Below are 12161 nucleotides of genomic sequence, written 5' to 3' on the forward strand. Positions count from 1 at the left end.
ATATTAGATATGTAATTAATACAGATTTAATATATTAATCAATCAATTACATTTAATTTATATTTCAATCAATTATATGTTGCTTAATGATCAATAAAAACATATTAAATATTTTAAATATGTAAAAAAACATATCAGCTGGTATTAATCTAGTAAGTATATTGATGATAAATATTAATCAATTAAATATGATTCAATCAAATGTATTATAAGGGGGACGTGACACTTTTCATAGTATTCCCGCATCTTTTTTCTTGGATATGTTCTTTCAGTAGTTATATTCACTTGCATAAAGGCCTATGTTATCATACAACGTGCCAATTGTATTGATCAACAATTGTGCAACCCTCTTGATTACTATTAATCATCAATTAAATATTAATTATCAAATAAATATTAATCAATTAAACATATTATGAGGGGGATATGACATTTTTCATAGCACCCCCACAGTTCTTTTCTTGGATGTGTTCTTCCAATAGCTATATTCACTTGCATAATGTCCTCTGTTATCATACAACATGCCATTTAAATTTTATCAGACCACACCCCTTGTGTTCTCCTTACCCTGACACCATAGTTTCACGAAAGTGTTTGTATCATGCTAAAATGAGATTTTGCATTCCTATTGATCAACAACTACGCAACGCTCACTTCCTAAACTTTTCCGTGGTTTCAGCAGATTAAGCCCATCTCAGCGAATGTCCCTCAGCAACTGTACTAAGTAATCACCTTGAGTACTTGAAGAGAAGGTCAACACCAAAAAGACAATAATCAAGTGGAGATGGACATAAACATGGATGAAATCAAACAAAACTGGACCTGTCAATCCCCTGTAGAAAGAATGCTTGATTTTTGCACCACCAAATTGATTGAATGGATACCAATACATTCTATTTACTATATCTCCAAGCCTTGGGCTATAATGCACATAAATTTACATTTTACCGTAATACTAACCAAGTTACAATAAACGAATAAGCATATATACATTCAGCTGGTTTCTCTCTTTCTTTTATTCATATTTTCCAGATTCTGTAGAACCAAATCTGTTAGATTTGGATTCGCTCCTCCAAGGCTCAGGCATCTGAAAGGAATAGAAAATTTGATTTGCATTATCATCTGCATAATGTTAGTGAAGTCATCCAAAATGAATCACATGAAACCGTTGATGCTTATCTTACCTTGGATCCAGTGTCAACTTCCTAATCTCTCTAACTGCTGAACTGGCTGCAGTAAGTGTCAGTTTCTTCACCTGTTTAGGACAGCCAACCATACGTCACTCAGAATTTCTATCTCATAACTTTACAAGTAAACAATAGACTTAACCACAAAAACAATAATGCCAAAATCCAACACACGTTTAACTTTTCATATAATTACAAGACTTGATGATTTTATTGCCATACCTCAAAACTATCTTTTGTAGCCATATGCTTTTTTGGAAGCAGGCGGAACTCCTCTGTCAAACGAACACATTCTTGGACACTTTCCGGAGAAACAAAGTTGAATGCGAGTTTTATACATGACTGCAGAATGAAGATAAAATGAGATAAAATTTATATGATTAAGATGACCAACTTTGAAAGAACAAGTTTATAAGTTCAACACAACGAGCAAACAATAATTCTTCCATCATATGTTCAAAGAAACAACCTGGGAAAGAATAATCTTCCCAAAATCAACAGTAATCTCTAGTTGAACTCTTACAGAATGAAGGAAATGTGATTAAACATCAAGCCTAACAAAGAGAGAAAATGAAGTTCTCAAATTGCCAATACTTCAGAAAGGTTTCCTGAAGTTCCTTCTGTACCTCTCTCTATCATCCATTCCCTTCACAATTAATTTGTTTAAAACGAAAAAGATAACAGATCTTTCATAATTAGGCATTGGATAACATTAAGAGCTCACTGTTGAACATGGTGGTTTACCAGTACTTAGAAGTGAATGAGCAGACACGGATAGTCAGATTTTATGAAAATCTTGTAGACTAGTGATCTTATTTTTTCTCTTATAACTGTTATTGTGAAAGTTTGTCAATCATTCTCTAACTCTTTCTGTTATTTAACAGACTTTATAATGCCCTTGATTTGATTTTAAGACATTTCTGCCATCATAGAGCCAAGGTTGCGTTTTGCCAGTACGAGGCTCTATAAATACAGTTGTGGCCCAGCTTGGTACTTCCTACAGACTCTTGAATCTTTTAGTAGCACTTTTGGAGCCAAATAAGAGTGCTCTCCCCAGCAGATTTCCCTTGGAAGTTTTAATATCGATAAGCTTGATAATTGTGTAAATGCATCATGTTTTGATCACTATTCTAACTTTTGTTGATAAAAAATATCTCCTTTCCCATTCTAGTCAGAGCTTATAAAATAGTTTGATGCCCATGCTCTCCATGCTCTCTTCTTTCAACTTCACCTGCAACTAATAAACTTGAGAAAGCTTGATGTCATGAATTCCAATTACTAGAGGAATCTTTTCTTCAGCCTTTACTTCTCTTACAAAGGATAACATGTAGAAACCACAACAGCAAATATCTTTTTGAAAGTTCCAGTTATTAGCTCATTCAGTCTCATCCTTGTGAGGCATATTACTCAGTTCTTGTCTTGGAGAACCTCTTCTTTTAATAACATTTACAGCATATCCCTTAAAAGATGTGCCTTTACAAAGAAACCATTAAACCTGCTTGTCTTTACGGATCAATGATTTGGACCAAAGTTCACAGTTGTTGACAAGGAACATGTCATGAGGGTTCACATCATGGTTGCAAAAATCTTTTGGAAAACAAATTAGCAACCCAAAAGTAATAAGACTTTTCCAAAAATTGTCTTCTCAAAGGAAGTTGAAAAATGTCCAAAATAGGGATACCAAACAAATACAGACGAGGTAAAATTCATCAAACAAATTTTTAAAAACTTGTAAAGTTAGCACCTAAGTTGCCAACTTAGGTTCAGGTTCAACTATGGGTTGAATATGTCATGTCCCCCATTAAAACCCTTAATGATAATATCTCCTTTTAGAAATAGTATTTAATAATGACTAAGAATAGTATTAAAATAGATAAAAGATAATAATAATTTGATATGTACATTTTAATAATAGTAATCAGTTCTTAATATTAAAAGCATGTTAATATAAATTCTTAAACATATATTATTGATCAATAATAGTCTAAGACAAGGAAAGAGATCATTTTGACTATGATTGAAGTCAAGCTAATACTTCAACAATCCTAAATAATGTGGTTAGGAGTATGTGATCAAGCAAGATCAATCACCAAAAAGGCAATGGTCTGTTGTGCATTTCCACACCACCACCGCATCAAAATGGGTACCCTTCTCTTTTGCATTCTTGTGGCACGATTGGAAGAAAATTTGAAATTCTCTTGTCACAACCAATCCTGCCTTAAAGTAGGTGTTAGGATTTTGGAGAATCCTCTGTCACACTGGATAGTGTAGGCAAGTGACATCTACCTGATGCTAGCACCATTCATATTTCTCAAATCACATCTATTGAATCAGGTCATGCATTATATTTATGTACTGTTCATCGTGCTTACTTCATGAAATCTGAACTTGTCGATTGCCTCTTAGAGCAGGCCTCTGTATTTTTCCCTTGAAAGTCCAGATTTGGAATGTGTTATTTAGAGTGTTCTTCTATCAAAGAAAACTGGTATTAAGGAACTATCTGATTGTCGAAAGGCTTTACTTATGATAATACTTTGAATTTGAAAACACATGCGTCTTGTCAAGGAATGCTAACCCATACAGAGATATGGTCAATATATCTATGAAATGGGGTGCTGCTCCATATGACAAAATAATAATCAGAATGAAGGTTTAACTCACTTATGATATGATGCCATAGGCCAGAACAGGCATGAATGATGGCAAATGTATAAGTATTCTATGAACCAGATATCATGTAAGGAAACTCCCTAGTAATTATCCATGATGACCAGCACAGTCAAGATGAAGGGAGAGAGTGGGAATAATCCTGCACTGAAAGGAAAATTTAATCAGTAATAACATTCAAAATCAGTAACCAAGTTAGCTCATGCAAATCCTTTGTATAAATTCTTGTTGTCAAGTTGAGTGACGGGTGATCGGGCATTTAAGTTGCCCATCCGAAATCCTTGGCCAAGCTAGTTGATGGCATGATTGCGTTGTGATCACCAGAGGTCAGAGTGTTAGTAGTTGTAAGATAGGTTGATTGGAAAGTGTCCACAGCCTCGTGAGTTGAGTAGTCGACACTCTAACACCAGGATGCTCAATAGGTAGACAGGGGTGTCCCAAGCCAACTCCCTGGGTAGGGAGGGCCTTTCTCAATGAAAATTGTGTGGGGATACTTAAGGTCCACGGTTGGAAAGTTAAGCCCATGGCAATGCTTCTCCTCTCTTCGAGATGCCAACGCTTGCACAACATAGGGACATCATCCGCTTATCCTTTGGTATCTATTTCATGATTCTCATATTTCATTTGATGAGTATATTACTATCATGTACTTCAATATTTTAGTTTATGAAAAGCAAGTTAACTGAATGTCAAGTGAATCTAGTAGTTGAAATGGTAGTTAATTTCTAGTTAATTGGAAATATAATTTATAGTTCATTTGTATTTTCCGTCCATGTGAAAGAATAGAATAACTTATATAACTGTATCTCTTTCATTTAGTTAAGATTGTGATAACTTTTTCCTTTATTTAATCAGTTAATTAGTGTTGATGTTTGGTAGCTTCTGTCGGATAAACCTTTATATAATTATATATGAGATATAGTTTTTATATATATGTTTATTGTTATATGAGAGAAATTAATATAATATGTGTGTGTGTAACAATGATTTTTTTTTATTATATTAATTATCTAATTAACGAATAGGCATGTCCCATTCATGCGACATGTCTCTTCATGACTTATTCTCAATCTAAATAAGAGGTCGCTGCCATTTGGAAAATACATACCAGACATTATGGCAGTGCTTAGAACATTTGCAGCAGTCCTCTGAAAATTAACTTGGTATCAGAGCAGGCCTTCGTTGGGAACATGTGGAGTATTACAAGTTACAAAAGCAATGTTGCAAAAAATTGTAAAACCTTGAAAATTGTTTCAGATATGAAAGTATTTGCATCAACCTTAAGCAAACAAGGAATCATTCATTCTACATAACTTCTATGGATCATTATTGCTGATAGATGAAGTCTTGATAGGCAACTATATTGGCAGTCGCAGCAAAGATCTACCACCAATAATATAAAAGCATTGATTGAAGCAAGTTCAATATATTAATAGTGGGCCATTGTAGGAACAATATTGACAAGGAGGTATACATATCTTCTGTTACAGTGAAAAATACATTGTAATGATATTGAGAGCATGTGGATATACGTGAGATATTATTCAGCCACTATAGGATCACCAAGAAAACATTGCCAGAAAAGACAAATGTTAGGAAACATAAGTTCCAGAACATTAAGACACAAAAAACCCTCAACGCAGCGGTTTAACATAAAGCCGGCCATAGTTGTGTGTGTATTTATAGGGGTGTTGTTGAAGGAGAAACCATCGATTACTTATTAATGAAGAGCATTAAATAAATGCATGACATGACTCAAATGCAAACCTACAGAGATCGCTTCAAGAAGAATTATTCACCTCATGGAATGTAATAACTAGGCAGGTACAATACCATGCAGCAGAAATGAGAACAATTGAAAGATAGAAAGTACAGAAGTCAATGGTGTAAGAGACCTGAAATCACCCCACAGTGGCAAGGAAAGGTTGTACCCCTGTTGAAGGAAGATATTAAAAGCATCATCAAACAATGGGATTTCAAGCCATGTCAAAGGGCAAGATAGCCATACCGAGTTAGATGACAGAGGTTTGGAAACAAGAGGTCAAACCACCAAAAAATACCTGTGAACCACGTAATTTTGCCCCCATGGAGTTGGTAACCCCAACACACCTTATTTCTGCTCAAGCCATGTATAAGAGTGAAAATTTGTTAATCCATTGTGGGCATGTGAAGACCAATTGTTGACGACTGTAGACATAATGAGTTAAAGGAATTTAAAGTAAAGAATTAGTGAACTGACCTGACTGTCTATGGTTACTTATAAAACATAGTTTGAAAACTAAAGCCACTTCAGCTGGTTTGTGCACTATGGAAGGACACACCTTTATTTGGGAGAAAGGAAGAATATTCCAGACAAAAAGTGCCACCTTAGTAAATACAAGGAACAAAAGATATTACAAGGAAAGATGTAGGGAAAATATGTCCAACCTAATGCATTTAAACATCCAATGTGCTCCATGTGATGATGTTGGGCCAAAGGATTTGAATGTGGAAAGAGGAGATGTAGGTTACCTCATACTCTTAGATCACCACCCAAACACATAAAAGTAATGAGGTAAGTTAAATATTTTCTTCATATAGTATTACAATGAAATATTTATTAATATAAAATAATAAGCAATATTAATATGGAATAATATTATTACCATATATCTTGTTATAGTTAAATGAGATTGATTTCCAAAGTTAATAAGAATATGATAGCTATGTATATATATCTCTGTATGTATATATATATATATATATATATATATATATAGAGAGAGAGAGAGAGAGAGATGTATATTTTTTGTATAGATGTATTTATATATGTATTTGAATTATTTATATATGTATTTGAATTATATACATTCATTCAAAATGATATTGAATAACTTGAATAATGTTTGTTAATATAAAGAAATCTATTATGGAGTACGAAAGGTAAAAGATTAAGTATTATGTTTACCTTACTTGTATTTCTGTACGAGCTATTTGCCTTGATCTTTTCCAAGGATGCTATTGCAGGAAAGGGGAGATTGATATCAGATTAAGGAGTCTAACAATTTTTCAAAGGTAAAGGAGCTCGGAAGGTTGATGTTTAGAGGGAGTCTAACACATCCATTTGAAAGTGCAGATAGAGGATATGTTTCAGTTGATCTTTCGAGATCTTTATCATATTAGAATCAGAGGGAGTTTTGACTTCATGTAAACTTTTGGTGTCATGCGTGTGATTGCATGATTTAATGGGCCTACCCCCTGTGTACATCATGAGGAAGTGAGGACTTCCAAATTTTGTCACTTGTATTTGCATAAATTATTGAAAGGTAACAATCTTACAATAACTTAATCTTCTATTATGATGGATATCTTACAATATCTATGTAGACGTGATAGATTATGCTTTGCATGTTGGATGTTTATATGGTAAGCATTATGAGAATGCATGTGCACATACCTTATTAACATTTTTTGAGTACATAGTGAATGTTATGCAAATTGATGTTCTACAAGGCTATTACATAGAGTACTTGGTGAATATCATGCAACTTGATGTTCTGAAAGACCATTACTCATAGAACTTGGTCAGTATCTTACATCTCAACATTCTGGAAGGTCATTACTCAAAGAGTATTTAGTGAATATCATTGATATTTTGGGAGGGCAATACTCATGATACCAAATGTGAAAAGATTTTTTAGTAATTGGTGAATATCATATATTCAAGGAGACCAATGCAAATGATATCAGATGTGATATCAAACCTTATTGAGTATTTGGTGAATATCATATGTTGATATTCTTGGAGACCAATACTCTTGATATCAAATGTGATATCAAAATGTAATGTCCCCCATCTTTTAGGCCCTTAGTGGAGTTCTTAGCATTTCATTCTCCAAAGGCTAAGTGGAAAAATAAGGAGAAATAAATTAAATTAAAGTCAAATAAATAAATAAATCTAAAGGTGACTTTATATTTAATTAATTTAATTTTTTAAAAGCACAACTAATTATTCTATTGGAAAGAGGGAAGCTTCTATAAAGTGCAATTAAATAATATTTTATTTCCTTCTAGAAGGGTGAAGGAAAAGAATAAATAGAGGTGAGAGCTTCATTGCTAGGCATCCATTATTTGCTTATTTGATTATTGATTTCTTCGAGCTCTAAGAAAGGGTTTTAGCATTTGCCACTAGAGAACGGAGTTCTTTTGTGTGCCTCCATTTGAGCTGGTGAAATACCCAATGAATTTGGTATTGGGAGGACATCATACAAGTATTCTATTTGAGCATATTGGTGAAAGATCCTCCGAAGGGTTGCAGCGATGGGAGAAGATAAATCAATATTTTCATTGTGCCAAATTTGTGGCCAAATTGTGTACAATTGAAGGATTAAGTCGAATATTGCTTCAGTGCCGCCATTGCTACAATGACTCGCTACAGTAATATCCAAATTTTTTGAGTAGTTTCCAAGTTCCTATCTGTTAATGTCGATTTTGTACCACTACATAACATATAGCAATTGAACACTTGATATGGGATATCAAATACTCAATTCCTCTCTTGAAAAGTTAATACTCATGAAGACATGAGAAAAACTCCAATGTTCCTTACATCTGTGGATACTAACTCAGTTATCGATGTGATTTTCTAGTAATCATGTAGGCGGCCTTATGCTATTTGTTTGAGGACAACTTGGACTTTTGGTGGGATGGTGGTGATGATGGTTTTGTATGAGTTCCAAATGATGTTGATGGAGATGGAGATGGTGATGGTGATGGAGGGTGAATGCTCTTATGACTTACGCCTTCTTAACTTTCTTCTTCAAAACTCCAACTACTACTTGCTATTTTACTCCTACTTCTATGAATGGAAAGATTAGCAAATGGACAGGGATCGAATCTAATGAAAGCTAACCAATAGCTCCACCTCCATAGATGTAATGATTCAAGGGAAAGGAACTAGTTTACCACACAAGGCTTCCCAACAAACCGCTAGGATGCTAGTGGTCTAGTTATAGATCCCTATCAAACATCCACTAATACTACCATGCAACTATCCATCTACTTTTCTCTCTACTTAACAACTTGAAATGAAATCTATTTTAACAATTTCAAAGAAAATCTTATTCTAACTATTGGAAGTAGAAACCATGCAACAACACCAAAAGTTCTTAACCACCATGCAAGTCACAACAATGAGAAAGAAAAGCGATTTTGGCATTATCTTAACAACAATTTTCTCTGACCCTTTACAAATGAGAGCAAATGGCCTTATATAGAGGCCCAAAATTACAACCGACGGTAGAGATAAAGAGGCAAAACCAACAATCCAGATTGGATCCTAGAAACCCTAATTAGGATTGCCACCCCATTGGCCAATGAGAAGATGCGACATTGTCAATGGACCAATGAAAAAAAAAAAAAAAGTGGCAACCAATGAGAAGGCACCAAAATGGTAGCCAATCAAAACCAGACACTTGTCCTATCCAAGAACAAAGAGAAATTGCCACTTGGGCTTACATCAAATGATCTTCTAATATAGTTCTACCCTTTTCTTTCATCTTTTTAGCCAAAGTAATGAACTTGGCTAGCTTGTCGTTGACTTCCTTCATGGGAGGACAAGGTATGTGTTTCATCTTGAGCTCAGCTGAATTCATCATGCTGCTTGCAGTGTCTTCTCATGGTCCTCGTACTCTTTCGCATATCCAATAAAGGCATTGAGGGAGGCAAGGGTGCCCAAATGTTTCTTCTTGATGGCAACCTTCCCCAACTCATCCAATCTCGATCTGAATTTTGTCTCATTGATGTTCTCCTCTTTGATATCTTCAAAATCAAGCGCAGCCCCAACATCGCTCATCATTGTTAAAATGGAAGTGCCAACGCTTGGGCTGTGCTATGCAATCTCGTTCTATACCTCTTCAAGTATTCTCAATCTGATAGTCAAGGCAACAAACCAAGACTTCACCATACTCAATCCTCCTTCATCAATCAACTTGGCCCTTTTCAAATATTTCTCTGGTAGCTCAATGAATGCATATTGTCTGGGAATAGCTAAATCCTTGACTGGAAGGAAATCCTTCCATTCACCTTCAAATATTCTGAATTTATCTCTAATAGCCACCAATGACTTGAATGTCGAGACAAAGGAAGGCAAGAAATTTTGCCCATCTTGGATCATATCATGGATCCAATCCTTGGCTTCATGCAGCTGAGCCAATATCTCTTCTATGTTTCTCCTGTTGTCTTGAGGAAAGGCTACCTGGTGCAACTATGGATAGGCTGGCAATCTCTCCAATACTTGTTTTCGGCCTCCAACTTTACAATCCTTTTGTTTGCCTTCCTCAACCTTTCCCTGATTGATATGATGCCTTCCTGGATCTCCTCACATTTCATGTCATCCTTGATTCTTCCCAAGTTATGTTCAACTATCTCATATTCCTAAGCTACAATCTCATCCAATGCCTTGTTAACTGTTGGTATAGCCATCTAAACCTTCCGGTGACCATCATTGTCGTTCCTGATTACCTTTGCCACTGTTTTTGCAATTTGTTTATGGTTCTCGCTATCACCCTTTTCCATTAATCCTTGGATAGTCACTACCTCGCCTCTTGGCATAAGCATTTGCCTTAACCATAGTGGTGTAGTGCATCTCCCCAAATCTGGATTCGGTTCGACTAGCAAAGCATCACCAACGGCCTCGAGCGCCTAGCTCATTTCCTCAATATCAATTGCCCGATCCTCTTCTTCACTAGTGACTATCACATCTTCTCCATGTTAGTTCTCTGAGAGAGGAGAGTACTCGGTGCTATTGTTGTAACCACTTGATTCTGAATTAGAGCTCACCTCTACCGTAGCCCCCTTGTCCACTTGTATTATCTTCTTGGCTTCAAGCCTCAATTATGCTCTCTCTTGATGGCGCTACATTCTATCTCTTTGCTGGAGGTTCCTGATGTTCTCTACTTTTCTCAACCTCCAAACCTCTCTTCTTGCTTCCAACTGTTCCTTGCCGCCAACTACTTCCTTCACCCTTTTGTCCGACTAACTCTGTTGGACCTTCCTTTGGTTTCATTTTTTCATAAGTAAGGCGTACCTTTTGACTTTGTAATTTCCTCAACTTCCCATTGTACTACGACTCGGTGTACAAATCAACTACCCTCGTAACTGCCTCCAAGGAAGGATCCTGATGATCACTCCAATCCACTAGATTCAACTCTGTTCCCTCCATTGTATTATAATCTTCTATCAACACATTTTCATCATCCTCCAGTTGATCGAGAATATCAAGGCCTCTCCATCTGATTGCCCTCATCATGTTCAATGACAATCTTGAGAAAGCTAGCTTTCTCACATGAAAGTCATCCTGTGCATTGGCCCAAAAATCTTCTATAGTAGGACCATGTTTGAATGTATTTCCATGAGATGCCTTGATAAGACCATTAGGATCAAATCCTTGCCTTGCTCTATACCATGCTAGATGATACCATTCTAATTCCTTCTCCACAGTTGCAAAGGTGACAGGATTGGGACAACTATCATTGTCAATTCCAAATGAGAAGGTAATGCCTGTCTCACCTTTGAGTTTCATCATTTTGTCATAATGCTCAAGTTGCCTAGCCAATTCCATCAAAACTACCTTGTCGGTGGGTACCTTGGAAGTCTCTCGGGACAAACTGTACTTCCTGCTACAATTCCGGAAATTGGATGAACCAACTCCCATACTTCTTAACTTTTGGTTCCGCTTCCACTGAAAGTCTCTTAGCAGGTGTCCCTTGTAATATCCTTACTGTCTTCATGGCAAAGGCATCACAAAATATCTTATAATCCTTGGTGTTGTGAAAATGAAGCTGTGGATAGCACTCGTATACCAAACATTGCCCCGGCCCATTGCCAATTACTCCTAAGGCCTTAATTCCCGAATTTTCATACAATCTCGCAATTAGATAGAACAAATAGGACACCATATAGAATTGCTTTTGATTTTGTACAGTCCTAAGTTGCTATTCTAGATTCTCACTTATGATCCTAGCCCAATCAAATCTTCTTTTTCCTTTTTCAATTTCATCAATAAAGAAGTACATCCAATTTTCAAATTGCATACCTTGAGCTAGGCCCATGATCTGGCTAAGAAGCACAATGAGATCGCCATGCTCTGATTTGAAATCTGACACGATGAGCCCTGATAATCTGGTAACTCCCTTCTTGCGCTCATGTAGCCAATCCTGCTTTAGATGAATGAAATAAGCCTCCTAGTTGTCCTGGAATAACTTAGCTGCCTGGTCCATCATTACCACTGTCATGCTTTTGTACTGGGGGATATTGAATGCTTCTTCG

The 12161-nt window shown here is 35.9% G+C and overlaps 1 protein-coding gene across 6 annotated transcripts in view; it reads right to left on the bottom strand.

The window, feature by feature from the left end:
- Positions 1-354: 354 nt before the first annotated feature.
- The window catches only part of LOC149553113 (lysine-specific demethylase JMJ27-like), a 137819-nt gene continuing 126012 nt past the window's right edge, over positions 355-12161 (bottom strand). For all 6 annotated transcript variants that reach the window (XR_016353033.1, XR_016353034.1, XM_089788624.1 and 3 more), the window contains 3 exons: positions 1410-1529; positions 1185-1255; positions 355-1087 (listed from right to left, as the gene is read on the bottom strand). Coding sequence is in view for 4 of the 6 variants with exons in the window: in XM_089788624.1 (XP_089644750.1) it covers positions 994-1087; positions 1185-1255; positions 1410-1529 (285 nt within the window). In the remaining 2 variants the exon portion in view is untranslated. The remainder of the gene's footprint in view (positions 1088-1184; positions 1256-1409; positions 1530-12161) is intronic.

Source organism: Cupressus sempervirens, chromosome 6 (assembly GCF_028749045.1).
Source record: "Cupressus sempervirens isolate cs-2001-9-10 chromosome 6, ASM2874904v1, whole genome shotgun sequence".
NCBI classification, from domain to species: domain Eukaryota; kingdom Viridiplantae; phylum Streptophyta; class Pinopsida; order Cupressales; family Cupressaceae; genus Cupressus; species Cupressus sempervirens.